The sequence below is a fragment of the Plecotus auritus genome (assembly GCF_963455305.1).
Source record: "Plecotus auritus genome assembly, chromosome: 1".
Taxonomy (NCBI): domain Eukaryota; kingdom Metazoa; phylum Chordata; class Mammalia; order Chiroptera; family Vespertilionidae; genus Plecotus; species Plecotus auritus.
Window position 1 is genome coordinate 208,399,924 of NC_137770.1, and position 25,701 is coordinate 208,425,624.

At 35.4% G+C, this 25,701-nt stretch overlaps 1 protein-coding gene across 39 annotated transcripts in view; it reads right to left on the reverse strand.

Moving 5' to 3' along the window:
• The window catches only part of ADGRL3 (adhesion G protein-coupled receptor L3), a 798,149-nt gene that overhangs the window by 49,336 nt on the left and 723,112 nt on the right, over positions 1–25,701 (reverse strand). For 22 of the 39 annotated variants that reach the window (XM_080681581.1, XM_080681585.1, XM_080681577.1 and 19 more), the window contains 2 exons: positions 24,134–24,225; positions 949–975 (listed from right to left, as the gene is read on the reverse strand). In XM_080681581.1, the coding sequence (XP_080537707.1) occupies positions 949–975; positions 24,134–24,225 (119 nt within the window). The remainder of the gene's footprint in view (positions 1–948; positions 976–24,133; positions 24,226–25,701) is intronic. The other 17 variants (XM_080681583.1, XM_080681582.1, XM_080681586.1 and 14 more) reach the window with 1 other exon arrangement.

Sequence of the window (25,701 nt, forward strand, 5' to 3'; positions counted from 1 at the left end):
CAAAATGCTACTTAGATTTAGAAATAAAATGATAGGATAAAATACTCAAATCAGCTATTATCCACTAGAAAACACATTATGGGCCCAACAGTTAATAATATAAAACTGCAATGAGCCCAATTTCTAAAGAAAAAAAAATAAGCAAGAGCATGAAGAAATAAGTGAAATGGCGTCGGAGAAAATGAAAACAAAGGACTCTTCACCAGAAGAACAAACTGAAAGTCCGGAACAAGGTCACCAAGAGGTTGCCAATCTTATGGCTCGTGTTGCAGGGCATGTAATTTTAAAATGTTCAAATGAAAAAAGCCCAAATATGAACATTTATGTTCACTTTTATTTGATTAGTACAGACTTGTAGCTTTGCTTCAGAAATTTAAAAACTCTATTAAAAAAAACGAGATCATGAATCAAGTGACATGTGTCAAACTGAAAGAGATAATATTTCAAATGTAAAATTTAATTTTTTCAAGGGCATTGTTTCCCTTTTTGGACAGTTAAAATAGGAAGTCATTAATATCAATTGCAACTGGGTAGTTTCATACCCATATTTCATTTTAAAGATATACTACTAAATCGCAAAGTAATTTTAGATGAATGATGTCCAACCGAACAACAGAAACGAGGACAAACAGTACAGAGGAGCACATCACAATGAAGGGAGAGAGCTATCAAGAGTCTGTGCCACATGAGTTACTGTGACTGTGGCACTGAATTCACAGGATATCCAATTAAAAGAGGTGAAGCCGATTTTTTTTTTTTTTGGCAGTACACCTGCAGATATGAATTCTGCAAAGAAGTTGTATGCCTGAGTTTTTTTCCTGCACAGTTTGCTCTTCTGCCTCTATGTGAATGACAGAAGCTCTAATGAATTTTCAGTACAGATCTGACAGCTGGTTCATGGGACCACACTGATAAATGGGATTTATCAGCCATTCAGGTCATTCTTACTTGATGAAGGGTCTGTTATCCTCATAGCTAAAGAATGCATAGACATAAAGACAAGAACACCAACATTAGCATTTTATGACAAAGAATTTCATATGAAAAATATCCTCCTCGTCCCCAAAGGCCTCTGTCCCCCACCTCCCTAAGAGGCATCATAACTGTCCTTTTATATCCAAAAGGTAAATCCTAAAATGACCATGAGAACTTAAATGACAAGGAATAAAGTCAATTTTACAAAACTGTAATATCCCTTATGAGACTAAAAAAATCCATTTTTTTTCATCCTGTGCTCATATTACTTGTGACTTGACAGAGACATTTATTTCTTAGAGATCACATTTCTCTAGAGAATGAGAAATCTTATGAGCAATCTGAAAAAGGCTTAGGGGCATACTTAAAATGAGAGATTCCATGTCACCTAAAGGTACCCTTATTCTGTAATATTGGTAAGTAAGATTACTTCATTATGAACAGTATGCACCTACTAATAAGTAATTTTAACTTGCAGATAACTGACCTGTGTTAAATCTGAACTTTACAGCCTTTGAAAATAATTGATCCTGACTACTTTATAATTATTTCTGTTAGTTTACCAAGAAAAAAATTTGAATATTCTTGTGTGGTAATAGGAGCAAACATACAGCACCTGTTCATTATTACTTATATTTACTAATTTATTATCATTCTGATAAATTAAGACCCCAGTGCTAGATTAGTAAAGATAAGGAACATTGTGGATCATCTTTTTACAAACACAGATGCTGCTCAGTGCATTGCGAGAGAAAAGGAAGAAAAATTGTCTACTCTTCTCTCATACCTCTTGCCAGAGGCAATAGTTTCTGATATTATGCATATACAAATAAGCTTTTAGAAAGGGCTCAACTGTGATGCATTTTGAATAAAGAGGACTACTGATGAAAACCTCCCTCTCCAGAAAAATAAAACAGTAAAGAATGGAGTGAGAGCTAGAGATTAGAAGCCATTTTGCCTGGTATTTACACCCTAGCTCAGCCACTTACCAGCTATTTGATCTAGGCAACATTTTAACCAGTGGTTTTGTCAGTTTATGCATCTACAGAATGGTGATAATTATCATCTAACTTTCCTGTGATAATGAAATATATTATACATCAAGTGCTAGAACAGTGCCTGACACATATGTGCTGTGTTCAGTAAATATTAATAGTGATTATGTTTTTAAAGCTACAGTCGCACTTGAAATATAGAATTTCTCCCCCAAAGAATAAAGCACCAAATAATAAATGTTGAGTATCTAAACCCATTTGAGGACATTTTAGTATTATTATGCAGTAAAAGAGATGTGGTGGAAATGAGTTTGTGGATGGCACAGGCAGTAACTGTGTTGTCTAATATGGCAAGTACTGGCCACATGGGTTTATTTCATTAAAATGAAATAAAGTTTAAGGTTCTGATCCTGAGTCACACTAGTCACATTACAATTATTCAAAAGCTTCCAGAGCTGCCATATTTTCCTCAGAAAGTTCTAATGGACAGTGCTGGACTAGGACACTAAACAAAACATTTAGGCAAGAAAGTGAAATTCCAAGAGATATTTAAATAATGCCATGGAGGTATGAAAGATAAAGAGAGAAGTGTTTCTAAGAATTGATCATATTGAACAGTTTTGAGCTGTACCTATAGTAACACTGAAAAGTTATAGAAAATAACGTGCTATTTATTCCATTACATGCATTCTCATTGCATCAGTATATCCCATCTGTGATGACAAGTTCAATGTCAAGTAAAGAAATTTACAGAAGTTAGCATATAGGAATACATGCCAAAATGGCTTACAAATCTGTATTAAGCTATATAAATGTTTCAAAAAATAGAATACAATACTTGCACAGTGAGGTTTTTTACCTTTAATGTAAAAATCAAAAAGGGAGATATCTGGGTGCAATTCAGCAATTTTTGTTGGCAATTGTGGGGATCATCCAGTTGTACCAGTCAATAACCAATGTTGTAAATCCACCTCCACCTACCGTTGGCTATAGCCATGTGTATAAGTAGTGCCCACTGGGATGTGAAGAGAAGTGAAGTGTGACATTTCTGGGCCATGCTAATTAAAGGACTGGAATTGGGCTTCCCTCGTCACTTTCCCCCTCCTTTTTTGCTAGAAGAAAGTGACATTAGAACCTCAGACCTATCCATTGAAACTGTTCATTGATGTGGAGCCACCATGATTAGATTTAGACCACCTCCTTCTTAAGTCTTATAAAATAAGGTTAAGGTGCTATATTTTAGAGTATTTTTTACAGTAGCTTAGCCTGTAATAATTAATAAAGCATTTAATTTTATATTTTAGCTATATAAAATCCCCAATTCATATTCAGTATAAATATTCATGCTAATGGAAAAGAGCCATTCATTAATATTACTTCCAGAGTGACATAAATAATATACAATGGTTCAAAATCTGGAAATCATGAAAGATTATCCATAATATGTCAGAACCTTCCATCATTTTGTCAGCTATTTTATTGGCTTAGAGAATCTACCTTTATAATATCTCTCCACCAAATCCAAATTAAATTGATTGTAATTTTGCCACCAGTTATGCTGGCAAAGCTATACACTCTTGATTCATTATTTTAATTCTAAAAAAGAAACATCTACGTATGAAACTAGTTTATCAAGCTAAGTAATTTTCATTCTGATTTACCAATATGGGTCGAATGAAACAAAATCTCATTCCAGGATATCTGACTAAACCATTTTTACTTCAGCTTTGCAAAGATTTTATAAAAATATTGACACAAAGGCCTAAGATGTTCTTAGCAGATGATAATAGGAACTCACATATTATAATTTATAATGGGTAATTTGCTGAAAATAAAATAACCTGTAGAAACAATTTTGAAGAAACAAATAAAACAGTGCCTTCTTTGGCAAATACATTTTTTTCTTTTGTGAAAATTTAATTTTATTATTACTAACATCTAATATTAATAACTTCATTTAAATGTTAATGTCACATATTTTCTTTAAAAGTGACCATTAGAATGAAAATTAAAAATTCTATGGGTCTCTGCATAGATAATAATTATGCATATATTTATATATTTTATAACAATTCAAAAGCAAAAAAAGGGCTATTAACATCTACCCCCCATGGAAGCATAGTTCAAAATTCATCTTTAAAAGAACAGATTTCTTGACTAAAATATCAATTCATAAATTAATGTTATGATGTAAAGACTCATAGTATAGCATATCAATATTGACAGTTGATAAAGGGACAGGATTGAGTTTGTTATACAATATACTTTTCTAACTTTAAGAGTTAAAATACTGTTTTTCTGAATCTAACATTTATTATAAAGGAGATATGTTATTTTAAATGGTTTAAAAATTTTTTAATTACATTTCCTTTCTATTATATCTAGATAGTATAACAAAATGGGTAAAAATAATAAGATGGGTAAAAAAAAGTGAGATGGGTAAGGTTTGGTTTGAAGAAAGATGAGGTAATAAAGGTATATTTGCATATTTAATCCTCAAGCCAAAAGATCTGGTCACTGATGAGTCACAACAGGTGAAGGAAAATGAATGGCTTCTGGCTCCAGCAGATTTGTTGATCCCATCAACTTCAAGATTAATACATTCTGGGATCCTCTGGAATTGCTGGGGAATTAGCTGACTGGTTTGTTGAAGAGCAAGAAAGAGCTATCATGATATATATCAATTAGTATACAAATATTTCCAGGTTCACTATGCAGCTGAATTTACTTTTCCTGGTATAAAACGAATTATATCAAAGAGATAAAGACATTTCCCTTGAATTTGGCATGGGTAAGAATGATAAAGGCCCATCAGCAGATGAGTGGGTTAAAAAACTGGTACATCTACACAATGGAATACTACGCTGCGGTAAAAAAGAAGGAATTCTTACCATTTGCAACAGCATGGATGGAACTGGAAAGCATTATGCTAAGTGAAATAAGCCAGTCAGAGAAAGGTAAATATTACATGATCTCACTCATTTGTGGAATATAATGAACAACATAAACTGACAAAAACAGAGACAGAGAAGCATCGATCAGAGCCAGGGGTCCTCAAACTTTTTAAACAGGGGGCCAGTTCACTGTCCCTCAGACCGTTGGAGGGCCGGACTATAGTTTTAAAAAAAAAACTATGAACAAATTCCTATGCGCACTGCGGGCCTGGGACGAGTCGGCTGCTAAGCAGGACAGGCAGCGGCACCTGGCGGGCTGGATAAATGTCCTCAGCGGTCCACATGTGGCCCACAGGCCATAGTTTGAGGACGCCTGAAGCAGACTGTCAAACCTCAGAGGGAAGATAGGGGAGGGTGTGGAGGTAAGGGGGAGAGATCAACCAAAGGACTTGTATGCATGCATACAAGCCTAACCAATGGACAGACACCAGGGTGGTGAGGGCATGAGTGGGAGGTGGTGGCGGTGGTGGGATAATGGGGGGATAAGGACACATATGCAACACTTTAATCAATAAAGAAAAAAAGAATGATAAAGGTAATATGGGTGAGCTTCTCAAGATAAAATTACTATTTATTTTTCAAAGAAGGAAAAAGGCAATAAATACTTATATATCTGTATGTTGAGGGAGCTTTCTCTATTGCCCCTCAATCAATAATGAGCCTCCCAACCTTAGGACTAAGAGGATTCAGTTAACCCTATCCTAAAAGGAGTCAGAAGCAACTCAAGTTAATAGACTTCACTTAGAAGTTATATCTGAGACCTTGCTTTGCCACATTACCAACCCAGGGGTCTGGGATAGTAAAGACAAGGCCCTTTAGTATTGCAAAGGTCACAGAATATCTGAAACAGAGGAAAGAGGAAGGAAAGAAATACCTTACTTACACTAATCCTCCAGCCACAAATTTCAGCAGGCAATGGAGAAAGGGTGTTTTAATGGACGTTATTCAAGTTTCAAATTGGTCAGGCATTTACTAATCAGAATAGACTGGCAAAGTGGCAACATCTAAGGTAGCATTAAGAAATTGGCTGCCCAGTGGTTAAGAGATATTTAAGATAGTAAAGCTATAGGAGTAATGATCAAAGAAAAAAAATCTAAACATTTTATGTTTGCCCCTCACCGGGAGGAAAATGTTCAATTAGCAACATGATAGAAATCCTGACTGCTTTATATTTCTTTCAAATGTATTTTATATTACTGGGACTATACCACCCTAAAATTACATTATTATTTTCCACCTTCTCTCCTTTTTAACCACTATAAGAAGATTAAAAGGAAAAGTCATTTGGAATGTAATTCAGCATTGCTGAGGAAAATGTGAATTACGTTTCACTACAGTCATATGCTTAAATCACTAAATATTAAATATATTAAAAATTCTTAGAAAAATATGAAAGTCGTAACATGAATGTAAAAATTATAAACAACAGAGAAGATGATTATATTTCAACTCCGGATTTTATTGATATTAAATATTACTACTAAAAGCTATATATTGCTACATTTTGTTTATATGAAATTTATTAAGAGGAAAATAAAATGAAGCAAATAAATAAAAATGACAAAATATATTACAAACATTCTCATTCCAATGCCTCAATGTCCAGATAATAATATTGCAGATTTGAGAGCTCACACCAATATTAAATTTTTAATCACAGATTTCACACTGCTGATGAACTGGATATCTGAAATTAGGCAGAATTAAGTATAATAAATCAGAATCAATAAATATTAAATCAATGACTGATAAAACTTTAATTATATTATCTCCACAACTCAATGTTATGCAAGTTTTTATGACTCAAAAATATGGATAAAGAACTAATTTATATATAAAAAGGTATCAATTAAAAAATGAATAATGAGTTATTACATTGTACATAGACAGCTACAAACTTATTATAATTTAGTACCTCCATATATTATAAAATGAATTGGTAGGTTTCATGAAAATAAGATATACAATTTTAGAATCTGATGTTGCAAGCAAGTAATATCACTTTATGATTATTAATATTAATATCTGAAAAATAGTTTATCATAGTGACTGCATTCATGGACTTCTGAATCAGCCTGTCTGAGCTTTAATGCCAGCTGAGAGTTTTACTAACTCTGCAACCTTGGGATAATATGTAACTGCTCTGAGCCTCAGATTCCTCCTTTGTGAAATGAGGATGAACAGAGAACTTTTTTCATAGAGCTGTTGTGTATATTCAGTAAAAGTGCTTGCGCCTTTATTGAACACACACAAAAATAAGCAAATACACACAAATTTAATATACAAAAGTACTATAGAAATATTTGCTATTAAAATCAATGTTGTATATTAATCTTCTAACCTTAAAAAGGGACTACAGGGAAAAATACAAACACCCTATGATTAGGTTTCCTTTTAAGTGTGTTGGAAATTCATATATCAAGTAGAAGTCCAAGGAGGAAAAGGGAGTCACTGCCTCTTTCTCAAATGATCTTTAATATTTACATTTAAATAAAGCCTCAGATTATATAATGTTTCATTGTAAACATTAATGAAACATTGTAAACATATAATGTTTCATTGTACACATTTAAGTTTAGTAATGCTATGAATTTTTACATTCTCAATTGAAATGAGGTATACCCAGATTCCCAATGAACATTAAATTAGAAACCCAGGTTTTTCTGGATTACTAGTACATGAAAAATCTAAATTTAATTCATAAATACAGTGTACCCTCAGTGTCAAAAAGCCCACTAAGTTACTGCAATGTTTCTCTAAATGTAATCATTTGACCATAAAGTAAGGGGTGAAAGAAGACATCAAATCATACAGTAACTGTTCATTAAAATTCATTAAGAGATAAATGTTCTAAAATTGAACTTCATTAATATTTTTCTTATGAGGTTTTGAACATTTGAAACCTTGAATAAAAATATGAAATAATTGGCAATATATCTATATAAAGAAAAAGGTTGTATTTCTTTTCAAAAATTTTTATCTTATGATTAAAGAAAACTCTGACTTTAGTCAATAACATTTCAAAATCTATAAAATATTAGCAACATGTTGACATATTTTACTTATTAGTACTTATAATCAGAATCACAATAATTCCTGGCTCACTATTAGCAGGCCAATATTTTATAGACTTATATCAAGTCTCAGAATTCACTGACACTTCCTTTAGAACACATGACTACAGAGCTGATAAAATGGGTCATTGAAATGCAGGGAGTTGATGTACTTTAACAAATATATTACATTCTTTCATGATTTATTTTTTCAACTTAGAAGTTGCACAAACTTTTACATTAACAAAAATAAGTCAGGAAGTTAATAACATTTTATTTTTATTTTTGCTGAATGTGCTTTGACAGGTTGAACTGCTGTTAAAATCTTTCTCATACCATATGGTATCATCACCTCTCCTTTCCACAACTTGTAACAAAAACATTCATCATACCCCATCTGTGAATAAACACCTTATTATAAACTACTTATAAGAATAACTAAAACATAAAAGAGCATGACTGAGTATTTAAAACATGTCAGTACTTATTAAAGATTCCAATAAATGGAACCAAAGATGCCCTGAAACACAATTGGAAGCAGACACGTTTCATTTAATTTTGGAAAAAAACCTCAACCTTCATAAGCCTTAGTGTACTCACCTCCACAATGAATAAAGTAATCTCACTAGCATCTTTTTAGGCTTGAATGGAACTAAGAAAAGATTAGTCTAAAACCCTTAGGTTATCATCGATTAGTAAGAGCTATTGAAGTGAACTCTGAATTCTTGAATCTGTCATTCAGATGAACAGCGAAAGTCCACTGTAAAGAAGTCACCCTGCATAGATGGTGCACAAAAGCTAGTTACTTGGACAATGATTAGGCCTCATTAATGACCCAAGATCTCTATTTCAAGCCTGATTTTAATACAGAAGCCCTGTGAGATATTGTTATTCCTAATTAAATCTGTTACTATGAATTTCAATATATCTTAAAACTATTTGCATGAGAAAAATTAAGAAATGTTACAGAAAATTTAAGCAATATAATAAATAAATTCAGTTTTGTTGATATATAAAAAGCTCTAGCCCTGGTCAGTATGTGAAATGGTTAGAGCATCATCCATTGCACCAAAGGCAGGTTCAATTCCTGGTTAACACCATATACCTGGGTTGGGATTCACTTCCCACCCAAGACGGGAGCATGCGGCAGGCAACCAGTCCGTGTCTCTCTCTCACATTTTTGTTTCTCTCTCTCTCCCCTTTCCCTCCCTCCCTCCCTTCCACTCTATCTGAAAAAGCAATGGAAAAAATATCCTCAGGTGAGGGTTAATAAAAAACAAACAAACAAAGCTCTAAATAGCAAAATAACAAATCTTAAATTAATCACATTTTAGGGCAAAGGGCAGCCTCTATGAAGTACTGAGAATCAGCATCAATCAGAATATATACTCCAATGAATGAAATTAATTTAGAAATCAATAATAAAATATGCATACCTATCTATCTGCTGCTACATCCTCCCAAGTCCCCAGCCTCAATACATTTTACAATATGCTTTTTAATATTCAAATAACAAATAATCCTTTCCTCATATAGGTTAGGACTAAATAGAAAAGAAGAAAAACAATTTATGAGATTACCATATAAGTATAGTTTAAGAGAATAAAAATAAAATATAAGAATATTTTACTTAAGAACTTAATAAAAATCCTATATAAGCTGCTAAATAGCATCATAAAATGGCACATAAACATCAGGATTAAGATTTATCCCATAATGATAAGAAATATATCAGAGGAACTTTAACAACTGATTCTGAAATTTATGTGAAAAAATAGTAAAAGTCCATGAGTATAATGCAATTTTGAAAGAGATAGTCAAAATGGAAGGACTTTTCTACCAGATATTAAACATATTCTGGTAATAATGTGGTAATAGTAGAGGAATAAAGTCTATGTCCATGGAACAGAAGAGAGTATGCAGAATCAAATTCCATAGAGGATAGCATGGCAGCACAGTTCTGGAGAAAAAGGATGTATTATTTAGCAAATGATGTTGGAAATTTGCCTCATTATATATATATATATAAAAAAAAAGCAAAATGTCTTCCAAAGAGATTAAAGTTCTTAAAGCGAGTTGTAAAACTCTAAGACAAATAAAAGTAATAGAAATAAGATGAAATAAAGGGAAAAATATTTTTTACTCCTAATTTAAAAGGATTGTTAAAAGACCTCAAAAACATACCTAGAGGGAAATGTTGATTATTTAAATTCATATATTTCCCTTTAACAAAGAAAAAATTAACAGAAATGTGACACTCTGGGAGAAGATGTATGCAATGACAAAAGCAGTCACATTGTTTATCAGCAAGTAAAAGGAAGAAATATCGTAGTACAGGAAAGCTAACAGAAAAAAAAAATGAAAACACTCAAAAAAGATAGAAAATCTAGTTTAAACAAATGGGCATAATAATCTTACTAGCAGAACTCTTGTGAGTATTAACTGAGATGTTGCATATTTGCTGTTTCAATATATTGCATTATGACAGATCTGGCAATTTTAGAAACTTTTCTATAGCTAATGGAACAAGAAGTGATAACTTCAAAGATGGCAAAAAAAATCAGAGAACTGCATTGAAAATGACTATGACAGAGAAATGTGCCATTTTTTAACTCACATTTTGGTACATGTAATATATTACTATCCATTAATATCAATTCTTGTGCTGATAAATTTTTACTTTTTATGTTCATGGCTTGTTTACTTAATCATATAATTAAAAAGTTTTAAATTATAACCTTAGACTGTCAATCTAAGTTCCAGAATTGAGAGCAGTTTTGTGTTAGCACATGGAAGTGTCATTTAAAATCTCAACTTTCCACATGATTCTAGAATGTATACCGAAATAGCACATTTATAAATTACCAGGGCCTTTGATGACAGACCTTAATAAAAAACACATAATTATATGTAGTGGGAAAAACCAACAACTGGTACTCAGCCAAGAGAAAATTAGATTAGGAAATTTTCAAGTCTGGATTGAGCAGCTCAAGACACCTAACTTTCCACTATACTGTCTGCACTTTTTAATTACAAGTCCAATGATTTAATACATAGTCTTTTCGGTAAAGTAACTATGACTTACATGCTTTCACCAATTTTAATATGAGGTAAAGAAAATAATATTTTATAACCAAGTAACACTTCTGTTAGAAAGCACTTCTAGAAAATAGGAGAATGAGAAAAGTTAAAGTCTAAAACGTGTTACCTTTTTGTTGTTCTTACTTAAATGCGGTATTCCCTTGGAATTAGGGCATCCAGAGCAAGATAAGTTTTTAGCCCATTTGAGTAGCTTATGACCTTAATTTGCCAATCAGGGATGATCTATTTATGACCTTTAATATTAGAGCCTGAGCCACAATATCTTGCTATTTTTAGAATTTTTGGGTCAACAAGTATGTATCTAAGGCAGAGGGCAAGTAGTGTTGTCACCCAACTAGGGGACCTGGGTAGGACGTTATTGACCAAGATGGCAATTAACAGTGAGAAAATAGTAAGAAAATAATTGATTACAGGCTATTCCGTCCATTTATTCTCACATTTCTTTGTACATCTCTTAATGAAATCCAACTTTCCACCATATCCCTTCTTCCCTAAAAATTCCATCTTGTCCTTTGAACTCACTGTCCAATATCAACAAATGCCCCTACATCCTAAATTTCATCCATGACCGTTTTTGTCACCTTCAAGCTCTAAGTGAAAAATTTCCCCTGCTGATAGTGTTTTCCCTGAAGATTACACAAACTCTAGGATTAGTTCTGTCACAACCTTCAGGGAGCAGAGGTGCCACTACCAAAACTCAATTTACCCTTTCTCAAGAGGCCGTAGGATCTACACTGGCCAAGGAGGAAAGTATGAACATGAAGGGGGTCGTGTATAGTGAAAAATGGAGAGACAGAAGAGCATTTACAGAAGGTCTAGAGATGTTAGCAGATACCAAAAATAAGAAGGAATAAAAGGTGGTAACAAATACCTTGATGGCAGGAACCTCAGAGGAGCTGGATAAAAATTGGCTTATGTACTGAATAAATGATCTGCCTGAAAATAATTCAAAAGTGATTCAAATTCCTTTATTTATATTTGGAATCTATAGTTCCAAATTACTCATTCCTTGTGTAATTATTTATGAGCTGAAACTGCATTAAATTCAATATGTTAAAGTGAATGAAATCATTTTAGGATAATATTTGTTTTGCCCATAGTGTGTCAGATTTCATTTTACAAAATATAGTTAAATGAGATTTTATTAAATATATTTATTTATACTTAATAAAATAAAAGTTTGAACTTTATTGAAATGTTTAAAATGTAAGGAAAATAAATAGCAATTACTTTTAAAAATAAACAAAAAAGATAACATGAGTTTTTAAAAATTTTATCTCAAAATCATAACTATTATGGCTCCTCAATTTTTTAAAATTATATAAATAAGCAATTCAAAACATTCAAATAAGTTATACCTCAGAAAGGATTTGGAGACAAATGAATTATAGTAATTAAATGTTCTAATTTTCATAAGACTTCATTAAATTGTCGTTATATGGCTATACCCATAGTAGCATATTCACAATAGAAAGTTAGACTTGATTTTGTAACACTTTTTCAGTAGTTAGAAATATAGGATAACTCTTTCAGAAAAATGATATCCTTAGATTTTTCTCTCTAATATGTTTATGAACATAATGTCTACCTAAGCCATTTTTTAAAAAAAACAACACCTTGCATTCATTATACCAATGTCAAAAATTCAAAATTGCTGTGGTATAATAAAATATAAATATTTAGTCTGTGTCCCAGTTTCCTGGCACTGCGCTCCTAAAATGCCTGGAATCTTCTGAGTGATAACAGAGTCTTTTGTATGCTAATGAAAAATGGGGAGGGAGACCCCATTGGTGTGCTCAGTGGTTGAGAGTCTACCCATGAACCAGAAGGTCACGGTTTGATTCCTAATCAGGGCACATGCCCAGGATGCAGGCTCGATCCTCAGTAGAGGGCATGCAGGAGGCAGCCAAATCATTGATGCATCTTCCTCTTTCTCTCTCTCCCTTCCTCTCTGAAATCAATAAAAATATATATTTTAAAAAAAATAATAATGACCCCCTGCCCTGGTGCCTGCCAATCAATCAGTGGAGACCTAGGCCCTGAAAGGACGCACCTGGAAAGCTACTGAATATTCTATTGAGATCTTCCCCTGGGAACTCCCCTAAAATCTCCACCCTTAAAACCCTTAGGATGGAGGGCCCAGTGTGCTCTCCCTCCCAGGAGCATGCCCATACCTTTTCCTTACCCTTCCCCCTCCCTGCCCCAGGTACATTACCATTAGCTTCCTCACTCCCAAGCTCCAACCTTTCCTTTACCTTTATAACTTGTTTCCTAAGCCCATTTATTCTAGGAATTACTTTTTCTTTCCTTTACCTCAATAACTTGTTTCCTAAGCCCATTTATTCTAGGAATTACTTTTTCTTCCTCTATGATTTACCAAATAAATGTTCTCTTACAGTTTGGGTCTTGGCTCTGAATTCTTTCCTAGCCATGATGATACAACTGGGTTCATCTTAACAGAAACATACATTCTAGTGACTAGTGAGAGAAACAGTCTGGCTGAAAAATCACTGTCTCAATACTTTGCATCCACAATATGGATCTGTATACTTTTACTATTAGTACTTTTTCAATCATCTTACTCTGCTTTATGTTTTAAAAGAAAATATATCACAATGACAAATTAAAAAAAAAACAAAACAGAATGTGCAAATGTGCCACTGTAGAAAACTAGAGGCCTGATGCACGAAATTTGTGTGTGTGTGTGGGGGGGGGTGGGGGAGGTCCCTCAGCCCGGCCTGCACCCTTTTGCAAACCGGGACCCCTCGCTCCTAACCACCCACCTGCTTGCTCCTTACTGCTTGGCTCGTCACTCCTTAGTGCTGCTGGAGAGGTGGGAGAGGCTCCTGCCACTGCCGCTGTGCTCGCCAGCCATGAGCCCGGCTTCTGGCTGAGTCGCGCTCCCCCTATGGGAGCGCACTGACCACCAGGGGCAGCTCCTGCATTGAGCGTCTGCCCCCTGGTGGTCAATGTACGTCATAGCCACCGGTCATTCTGCCACTCGGTCGTTTCACTATTTGGTCAATTTGCATATTAGGTTTTTATTATCCTATCTAATAAAAGGGTAATATGCAGCCCTAGCTGGTTTGGCTCAGTGGATAGAGCGTCGGCCTGCAGACTGAAGGGTCCCAGGTTTGATTCCAGTCAAGGGCATGTACCTTGGTTGCGGGCACATCCCCAGTGGGGGGTGTGTAGGAGGCAGCTGATCGATGTTTCTCTCTCTCATCGATGTTTCTAGCTCTCTATCCCTCTTCCTTCCTCTCTGTGAAAAATCAATAAAATATATTTTTAAAAAAATAAAAAAATAAAAGGGTAATATGCAAATTAATCATCACTCTGTCACAAAGATGGTGGCACCCTTAGCCACAAGATGGCGGCGCCCAGTCCTCTCAGCCCCGCCAGAGTCCCCCAGTCCCGGGGGGCCAGCCGCTGAGAGTGGGCAGCATGAGTGGCCTCGTGGAATATTTGCTTCATTGCTGTGGCGATGAGGCAAGCCTTCTGCATCCGGCAGCGAATGGGACTCTGGCCAGGCCAGGGCGCGGATGGGCCTCTGGGCAGTGGAGAGCCTCTGGGCAGTGGGCGCGCAGCGGCCAGGCCCCACAGAGAGCTTTTGGTGCATGGATTTGTGCTCAGGGCTACTAGTATAGGATAATAAAGATATATAACAATAAATCAATGCTGAAAATAAAATATAAAAAACACTAAACATAAAAATTATGAACAAATAAGATAGAATAAAATTTCTATAGTGATGACTCCAAAACAAACCTCCAGCTTTCACTATTCCAACTGCCTACTCAACATGTACAATGCAATGTATAGTAAGTCTTTCAGAGCTATGTTGCAAAAACAACCTCTTGTGATCAAACCCTAATGCGTATTTCCCTACAGTTTTTCACATTTCAGTAATACATCTCACTCTTCCAGTACTCCAAGCCCAAAATCTTGGAATTGCACTCCACCCCTTTCTCTCATAGTCCATGTAAAATAAGTTAGCTAATTCTCTGTATGTTCCACTGTTAAAATATATACAAAATTTTAGCACTTCTCATTTGTTAAATAAATTAATGAATAATTAAAGGATAAAAATAATATCAAAGCTTATTAATTAAAAATTAACCCCTAGCTGGTTTTGCTCAGTGGATAGAGCATTGGCCTGCAGACTGAAGGGTTCAATTCTGGTCCAGGGCACGTGCCCAGGTTGCGGGCTTGATCCCCAGTGGGGGGCGTGCAGGAGGCAGCTGAGCAATGATTCTCTCTTATCACTGATGTTTCTACCTCTCACTCCCTCTCCCTTCCTCTCTGAAATCAATAAAAATATGTATTAAAACATTAAAATATGTAAATTATGTGAAACATAAATGTTATTTATTTAAAATTATCCTCATATTTCTTTCACTCATGAAAATTAGCACATAACCATTTTGGGGGAGAAAACTAGAGTCTTATGAACAGTTAGTTCAGGTTAATTCTGCTGTTGTGTGTACAATTACTTAAGAAATGTTGGTTTCATAAAAAGTTCTGATTATCAGGCTTTCCCAAAGCCTGAATGTGCATTTTCTGTAAGATATAAGGAAATCTAAGTCCAAGCCACATACATAGAATGAAGGAGCTGTTGGTTTGTTTGTTTTTTATTATAAAGAAAAATTATTTTTCCCTCAGGTATTGTTTTAGCCTTTCTCAATCTTAGACAAAAACTTATTCTCCCAAATCTGATATAAACCTAATTATGTTGTGGAAAAGTAAAACAATTATTTGATCTCAAGGTACAATGCACAGCAATTCCAGTGTGCTGTGACAGCATCCTTCTAACTTGTTTTCTCCCATGTCATCTCCCACTGCATGAAGTACATTGAATACAGTGATACATAAAACACCTGGTTTCTAGAAAGGTTATATGAGGATTTGGATGCATTTTAAAGAAAAAGTCTAAAAAAAAAGAGATCAATCCTTTTATATTTCAGAAAACTTAGACCTACAAACTAAATAGCATGATTTAATGAGATTTGTAACAACACTTGGAGAATTCTCAGATTTGTTAATCAATAACTAAAATTTATCTTCCAAAAGAAAATTATTGTTAAATGCTGAAATTAAGTTAATCAGCAAAAGACTATTACCTAAAGAAGATCTTACCTTGTTTGAAGCAAACCTAATGATGTCATAACAACACATAGAACTTCAAAGAGTGCTGTCTGGATTATATTACACTTCAAATACACCTGGATCATTTATGATAAAAGCTATGGCACATTTCCAGTGACATTTACCCACAGACCAAGAAAATGGAAGACTAGAGAAAATGAGATAACAGACAGATGATATTCATTTTCATTATTAAACACTAGAGGCCTGGTGCACAACATTCATGCACTCGGTGGGGAGGGGGTCCCTCAGCCTGGCCTGCGCCCTTTCACAGACCAGGAGCCCTCAGGGGATGTCCGACAGCGGCTTAGGCCTGCTCCCCACAGCCGTCAGTCGGACATCCTTAGCGCTGCTACGGAGACAGGCCGTTGCGCTTGCCAGCTGTGAGTCCCTGTGGGGGCACACTGACCACTAGGGGACAGCTCCTGCATTGAGCATCTGCCCCCCTGGTGGTCAGTGTACGTCATAGTGACTGATCGTTATCTATCTTATATAATAAAACCCTAATATGCAAATCAACTGAATGGCAGAATGATCGGAGGAATGATTGGTCACTATGACAGGCACTGACCACCAGGGGGCAGACACTCAATTCAGGAGCTGCCCCCTGGTGGTCAGTGTGCTCCCACAGGGGGAGTGCCACTCAGCCACAAGCCCTGAGCTGGGCTCATGGCTGGCGAGCGCAGGAGTGGTGGCGGAAGCCTCTCCTGTCTCCACTGCAGGCGGGCGATAAGGAGCAAGGAGTCCCGGACTGCGAGAGCCCCAGATTGTGAGAGGGATGTCTGACTGCCAGCTTAGACCTGCCTAAGCTGGTAGGCGGACATCCTCTGAGGTGTCCCACAATGAGAGAGGGCACAGGCCGGGCTGAGGGACCAACCCCCCAGTGCATGAATTTTGTGAACCAGGCCTCTAGTATATAAAATAATTTGAAATCTGTGAAATTTTCATTTGAATTTAGAGTTTTGGTGATGAGAGGTAAACTATTATACAATTAATTGAATGGAAATGTAAACTATATTTTTAAAACTCTGCATGGATTATACAGACTATATTGAACTTCCTTTTAAATAATGCAAATTAATATTTAAAAATTTTATATCACTAGCTAATATTTTGAAAAAAAAAACACAAGAAAGTACTAAAATATTTTTGTCAAAATTAATCTAGAAAATTTTGAAGTGGGTGAATATTTTTATTAAATACAACTTAGAACTACATGTATTGTTCTCATAAAGGTTCACACTCTTTTTAGAATATTCCTCTGACTGCAGTATAAAGATGATACATTGTGAAAAGCAGGCTATATATTAAGATATTATAATAAGTACTTATATATGGTATATGATATATAATGTACAATAAACAATTATAATCATACTAGAGGCCTGGTGCATGAAATTTTGGGGTGTGTGTCCCTTAGCCCAGCCTGCACCTTCTCCAATCTGAGACCCCTCGAGGGATGTCTGACTGCCCGTTTAGGACTGATCCAGGTAGGATCGGGCCTAAACGGACAGTCGGACATTCCTCTCACAATCCAGGACTGCTGGCTACCAACTGCTCTCCTGCCTGCCTTCCTGATTCCCCCTAACTGCTTATGCCTGCCAGCCTGATCACCCCCTAAACACTCCCCTGCCAGCCTTATTGATGCCTAACTGCTCCCCTGCCAGGCTTTTTGCCCCTTACTGCCCTCTCCTATAGGCGTGGTCACCCCTAACTGCCCTCCAATGCAGGCCTGGTCACCCCTAACTGCCCTCCCCTGCAGGCCTGGTACCCCCCAATTGCTTTCCCTTGCAGGCCTGGGTCCCCCACAACTGCCCTTCCCTGCAGGCCCGGTCGTCCCCAACTTCCCTTCTCTGCTGGCCTGGTCACCCCTAACTGCCCTCCTGTGCAGGCTTGATTGCCCCCAACTGCCCTCCCTTGCAGGCCTAGTTCCTCCCAACTACCCTCCCCTGCTGGCCTGATCGCCCACAACTGCCCTCCCTTGCAGACCTGGTCCCTCCCAACTGCCCTCCCCTGCTGGCCATTTTGTGTGTTGGAGTGATGGTCAATTTGCATATTACTTTTTTATTAGATAGGATAGAGGCCTGGTGCACGGGTGGGGGCCAGCTGGTTTGCCCTGAAGGGTGTCCCAGATCAGGGTGGGGGTTCCCTTGGAGCGTGGGGTGGCCTGGGCGAGGGGCCTGTGGTGGTTTGCAGGCTGGCCACGTCCCCCGGCAACCCAAGCAGAGGCCCTGGTATCTGGGTTTTATTTATCTTCTATAATTGAAACTTAGTAGCCTTGAGCGGAGCCAAGCCTCCTGTTTGCTCCGTGGCTGCAGCCATTTTTGTTGGGATTTATTTATCTTCCATAATTGAAACTTTGTAGCCTCGAGTGGAGTCCAGGGCCAGCCAGGGTTTGCAGAAAGCTTGGCTTCCTCCATTGCCAGGAAACCCAAGCCTCCTGCTCGCTCTGTGGCCACAGCCATCTTGGTTGGGTTCATTTGCATACTTGCTCCTGATTGGCTGGTGGGCATGGCTTGTGGGTGTAGCAGAGGTAAGATCAATTTGCATATTACTCTTTTATTAGATAGGATTCATATAAATTATAAAACTTGAAGCATTAAAATATTCTTGGGAGATTATTACAGTTTTCAAGATTATATCAATTTGCTTTCTGCCTTCATATTTAAAACCCTACCACCCTTAAGTTTGTAAGGGGCTAATGTAATACTAGCCAAGCTGAATGTAATTCTTACTTAACTATTTCTACCAAAATTTAGACACAGTTCTCAAAATAAAATTTAGCTTCCAGAGGAATAGAATAAGTTATTATGGACACTGGTAAGCTAAAACATTTTCTATTCGTTCCTGAAGGTATTCAGAAGTCATCTTAGTGTTCTTTTCATCCTGTAGGTATCCAAGCTCATGAAAGACACTTTTTTTTTTCTTTATAACTAACTACAGAACTTGCTATTTATTAACCAAGTGAGTATTTCACGCCTGGAGCCAATTTTTCATAATACCATAAATTTGGCTTTAATAAAAAAAAAGATTCATGTCATGCAAATTCTTAATGATGCCATATGGTAAGCAGAGCCAGTCAAATTTTAATGGGATTTTGATAAGGAGTTGAGCAAATTTCATGATGCAAAGCACAAAGAGCAAAGGCAGCAAGCAATATATTTCCACATAGAGTGGTTAAAAATAATGAAACCATCCTGTATAGGCACTAAATTACATGCTGGATGCTTTACACATATGTTCATATTTAATTACTGCAAAACTCTAATTAAGTAGATACAATTATTCCCAATTCAGAAGAGATACTGAGACTGCGAGCCATGATGTATCTTGCAAGATCATATAATCATTACAAAACTGAACAGAAATTCAAACCCAAGTGTGCCTGACACTAAAGTTATGCCTCCTCTCTAATGTCTTCCTTTAGCAAGTAAGAGCCCAGGGAAGAAAGAAGGAAAGTGAAAGGTGTTTCTTTCAATCATGTGATAATGTGTTTGCTGACCCATCATTCAGGTAAAACCTAAGTTAGGAGGGGAGACCAGAAATCAAAGAAAAACATGACCAGGCCAAAATCAGAAGTCTGGATACAGAAGCCAGTCCATGGGCAAAGCAAAGGGAGACGTACAGAGAAAGCAAGTCTGGTAGATTCCTATAGGCACCAATTTTCTTTCTTAGCCCTAAAAACCTTTATTATTACGTTTTATTCTTCAGAAATACCTGTGATATTATTAGATATATTTTCCAGGAGTAGATGAGGTTGATAACTATAGAAACGTCCATTTTTATTTTGAAGGCAAATTTCAAGAGTGTCCTAAATGCTCCTCAAGAATTAAAGTTTATATATCGTAAAACCTCAGTGATACTATCAGTTCATTTTGATAACAAGTCAGTCATTGTTTTATTCATGTTTACATACATATTTTCAAAATTAAGTTAGATTTTTGCTATGATTACCCTAAGCTCCAATTTCAACTTGTCAAATTCAACCAAAAATTCAAATGATTGGAATTACTTTATTCTTCCAAATATAATTACCTAGTTTGATGAAAAAAGAGACAAAGGACAAATAAACAAACATCAAGTAGAAATGTATTGTTTAATTTTACTTATTTTTTAGTGAAATTTGAAGATTGGCATACCTCATTTCCTTTGTAATCATATTACATAATTCACTCTATTTGTTTATTAATTTTTTCCAGAGTATAGTTTCAGTATAGTAATTAGCACGCCAAATAAATGTTCTATATTTAACATCAAAATGTGTTTATGATGATGACAGTGAAGTAAATTAGGAATTAAAATGTAATTAAATTAGTTTTTAAAATGATAATTAAATTAAGATAAATTGAAGTCAGCAAGGCAGAGTGTTTGGGAAGAGAGTATTAGGAGATAAAATACCAGGGATAAAACCTAAAGCCAAAGAGAACACATCTTGAATGGCCAGAGGGCACGTGGCTTAAAAGGCAGCTGAAGAAAGAAAGGGGCAACCAGCTAGTGAATGCTTAGTGGGCCATGGAAGAGGGTCTGGGCTTTCAGGTAAGAGTAACAGGAAGCCACTGAAGAGTTTTACCCAAGAAAGTGGCATGGTCAGATTTAAACTTTTCAATAATTAAACTTATTAATCACTCTAGATGATCAAGGCTATGATCAAGGGGCAAGAAACAATATGGGGAAAGAAGTTCGGAGACTAGAGCAGTGGCTCTGTAGAAGTTGATGGTGGCCTATAAGGAAATGTTGGCAGTGAATTAGGTAAAGGAGAGATCTAGGTATGAAATAACATGTACAATAAAAGCAATAAAGAGTTGTAAATGAAGGAATTGTTTTAGAAAGGTAACTTTGACAAGGCATAATAGGTATTCTTTGCTATTTAATAAACAAAACAAAATGATCTTATTCATCACTTAATAAAATTACAAAAATCAAAAGCAAGTAAACATTAACTTTTAGGCTGTCACCCATGTACTAAAAAATACTTTTCAGATGAATAATGTTTATTTATACCTTTAAAATAAATAGTTTCACATCAAACATACCATTTAAAAATATAAATCCTTACTTTAAAAAAAAATCAATTTCCAGATTTTGCGTTTTGCTTAATGTTCAAAATCATTATTACTTTTCTTAAATTCTTCTTTCTTTTCCTTATCAACTATGCCCCACTCATTTCTTTATAAGCAATTCTTAAATAGTTAATATATTTTAATTAAAAATGAAACGTCCTTTAGCTTCTGGAAAGTTCTAAGAAACGTTTTCTTATTTTTTCTTTTCCATAGTCCCCTATATCCTGCAGATGACCATCTTTCCTACTTCATAGAGGAGAACAGCCAGACATCCCTCAATTTACTGCCCTTCTCTGGTCCCACCACAGGTCGACATCACACCTACTATTTATTTCATCCAGTCTCAGTGGAAAAGGGTCCCCCTTCCTGGCTTCAGGTAACTCTGGAACCATGTCCTCATGAAATCTAATGCAGTGGAACTGCTGGACCACTGCTCCAGTTCTTATTCCTTACAATTCCTTAAGTCACAACTCTAACAACAACCCCCTTTCTTACATTTCCGACCATTCCATTCTTGATTCTTTCCCATTAACATATCCATGTTGATATTTCTTCCATCTTAAAACCACCTGCCATAGCCTTTCTAACAAACTACCCAATTTCTCTTTGCTTTATTGACTTTTTAAAAGGCATCCTCAAAGGCTGTTTATATTCCTCTGCTCATTTTATGTTTGGGTATGCTTCATTATGATGCCCATTTTATATAGGACAGGAAGGCTCAGTAAGGTTAAATAAACTTTCCAAAGTATGACACAGTTTGGATAGAATGCTAATCAAGGTATTCTCATTTAAGGCTTTACTTAGCAATATAAATCTTGATACCATCAGTGCCATTAAATGTAATTCTTCCCTTTACGTTTATTTTTCTAAACAATAATATCATAAAGATTTAATCCATATTTTACCTAAAAGAATACATGTGAATAATGAGAGTACAAATTGATCTTTAAAAAATATGTGACTGTTCTAAGTACATGACCTTTTTATGATTTTTAACCTGTTAAAAGCTATTACATAAATATCAATGTATTTTTTTGTTTTTTTTATGGTAATACTTTTTAAAAAATAATAAAAGATAGAGTATTACTAGTATATTGTTTTATACTACAGAATAACAGATATAAAGATGTTATAATTTATACTAAGGTAAGTAAGAGTACGATATGATAAAGAAAACATATTTTATTTAATTTACCCAAATTCAATTTTATCAGGATTAAATAGTCCAAGGAATTAACACTATATTTTAGAACGGTAGTCTAATTGTACATAAATCAACAACATAATGACTATTATCTCAACTAAGTAATATTAAGACCTACAAAAGACTATTGCTTGCAGTAGATAATTCCTAGTTTGCTCCAATATATTATGATTTTCTAATTATTTAGCTATCCTTTTCAACTAATTTAGACAGATTATTGCTTCAGCAAAAGTAACCCTTTAATGTCAATACACCTTTGTCACTAAAGTCTTTAAAGTGTTCATTTATTCTGTAAACATTCAGTGAGGATCTACTATGGGCAAGGAACTATGGTCAGGCACTGAATGTAGGAAGATGGAAAATGGGTGACACAGTTGCTCTCTGAGGTACTTCAAGGAGAATGTCGGTAGCACATGAGAATTCTAGTAACCTCAGGAAACCTCTGAAAGTATATTCATTTAAATATAAACATTTAACCAAGTGAACACATAGGCAAATTATATATAAATGCAATTTAATACGTAATATCTATTAATGGCTAAAGTACATCTAACATCCCTGTCTTTCTCAAATGTCATAGACTCTAAAGCAGGGGTGGGCAAACTTTTTGACTCGAGGGCCACAATGGGTTCTTAAACTGGACCGGAGGGCCGGAACAAAAGCATGGATGGAGTGTTTGTGTGAACTAATATAAATTCAAAGTAAAGGAGCGGAGGGGAGAGCAAGAGAACCGGATAGAACAGTTGGATCCGGCCCGCGGGCCATAGTTTGCCCACGGCTGCTCTAAAGGAACAAGGTAATTTTTTTTGGTTATACAAAGGAACCATATTTCTTTTCAGAAAATGTAAATTTGCTTCTTTATATAAAGGAAGTACTACTCGTGTGGAAAGTACTGTGAATATTTTCCTATCTCTGCATGGCTAGGGTTTTCTGAACATAGACAAGTGGAATTCGCGTTAAAAGACAAATCTGGGCAGTTAAAAGATGACTGAGTGACTGAACAGATAGTGAGAGACATCTGGAAGGATTTACCTCCCAGGAGGGAGGTAAAGACGTTAACATTTCAAAGGATGGAGTGGGGGGCTGTTTAAACCTGAAGCCATATATTTATATTCCAAAGGATTTTACATTAGGAAGCTGAGGTTTCTCTTCCTCTCTCAGGGGAAGAGGAGAGCAGCTGTATATAAATGCCCAGGTTGGTAATCAGGGGCTCTTCCCCATGGTGTAGGATCTCCCTTCTGGTGCTTGCAGGGGCCACCATCTGCCTCTCTTCACATTGCTCTGAAGGGGACATGGAATGTTAAGAAGTGATGTGCTTATTGCTCTAAGAAATAATAGTCTGCCTGGATCCAGAAACTTCATAGATGCTTTCAGAACAAAATAAATAAATGTATATATTGAAATCTTAGGTTGCAAATCAGAGCTGGGTGGGGGGCAGGAATTGTTTCTTTGAAGACAGAGCTTCATTATACTCATTTTCAGGCAGATCAAGTTACCTTAATAGTCAATAAATGATCTTATTCAGCAAAAACAACACACTGATTTTTATCATTTTGTCATAAGATTTCAGTGCAATTAAAAGCAAGGGAGAGTTTAGTGTACCAAGGTACGGCAGCCTAAAGAAACAAAGAGAAAAATCACTTACTTGATATTATCAAGACAGCCCGATTCAGGTTTCAGAATGGCAGTATGATGGAACATTTTATATAAAGCAATCCCAAGGAAGATTACATTAAGCTGGAATGTAAAAGGTACTGTTATGTAGCATAACTGGACTAGAAAAGAAGTAAGTCTATTCAAAATAACAGATGATTTGCTCTGGGAAATTAGCTCTCACTACACTTTTAAAGGAATTGGATCATAGATGATTGCCTAGTCTTTTAGTAAAGGCAAGAAGCCAGTTTGGGGATTGGAATATCAAGGAGGTACAAAGCACTGTTATGCCAAGTACACACAAATACTAAAACCGATCTATTTTTGAACCACCAAATCAAAAAAAAAATTAGAAAATTGTGGTTAAATTCTGATATTAAAACAAACTAGGCTTAAGGTAGCGGGAACCTCCAATGAGGGTGTTATATTACTGGAGCCAGAGAGAGCATATGATTTAAAACAATACAAAACAACAAAGCTCCAGTGTAAATTCCATATATCAGATATACATAAACTGTATACAAAACCACATGTCAAATTGCCCTTGATCACCTGATTTGTTTATATATTTCAGAACTTGGGATTGGTGGGACTAGGAAAACCCAATTGTGAGCCCCAAGTCTAAGATGTTCTCTTCTAAATAATACGGGGTTATGATCCTTTATCAAATTCAAAAAGTCTGAAAAGTAAAAGTTTAAAAAATTCATTGGGTAACAAAAAGCCTAGCCTGAACAGAACCCATTTGGTGGGTGAGCTTGATTTGAATGGACATAAGATCTTCATGTCTTTATTCTATTTGATCTTAGTTTTCCTATAATTTTTTTTCTGCTGAATTATTACTGTTTGGTTTCAGAGTCTTGCCTACTCCCTACTGTGAGTACTGGATGCTATGTTTGATTTGGGGCAACTGCTTATTTCTCACTAGGGATAATATATAATATGCAGTACAGATATCATATTACCTTGATAACATTTGAAAAATGTCTGAATTTCAAAATATACCTGGCCAAAAGGATTTCAGAAAATGAGTTGTAGACTGAGACTTTATTAAAAATTAAAATGCTATATTTTTTCAAAAAATGGATAGCAACTTTTTATTTCAAATTGTTAAGTTTGTAAATGATACTAATAATTATATCTAACTGAGGATAAATAATTTCTGTTTGAAATCAAGATATTATGCATCTAAAATAAAAAAGAGAAGGTATGACTCTGGAATGCTTGTTTGAGGCATTTTTATATAAAATCATTTTAAAATCTAAAGTTTTCAAGATTTATATAAAAAAGAAAACTGTAAAGAAAAGTAAGATATTTTGCCACTTTCTAATTTCTGGTTCCATTCATAATTCAAATTATCTGAATGAAAAAAGAATGGAAATGTAATGTTGGTCAAACTTAAAAGTAATCATTATTCAAAATCTACAAAACCAAATGGATTATGTTAGATCAGGCTCCTCAGGAACCATAGCAGTGCATAAACTTGAAAATGCATGTTCTCTTCTCGCAATTTTTTTAAGCATTTTACAAATATAAAAGTAGACTATAATGAGTGTCTAATTG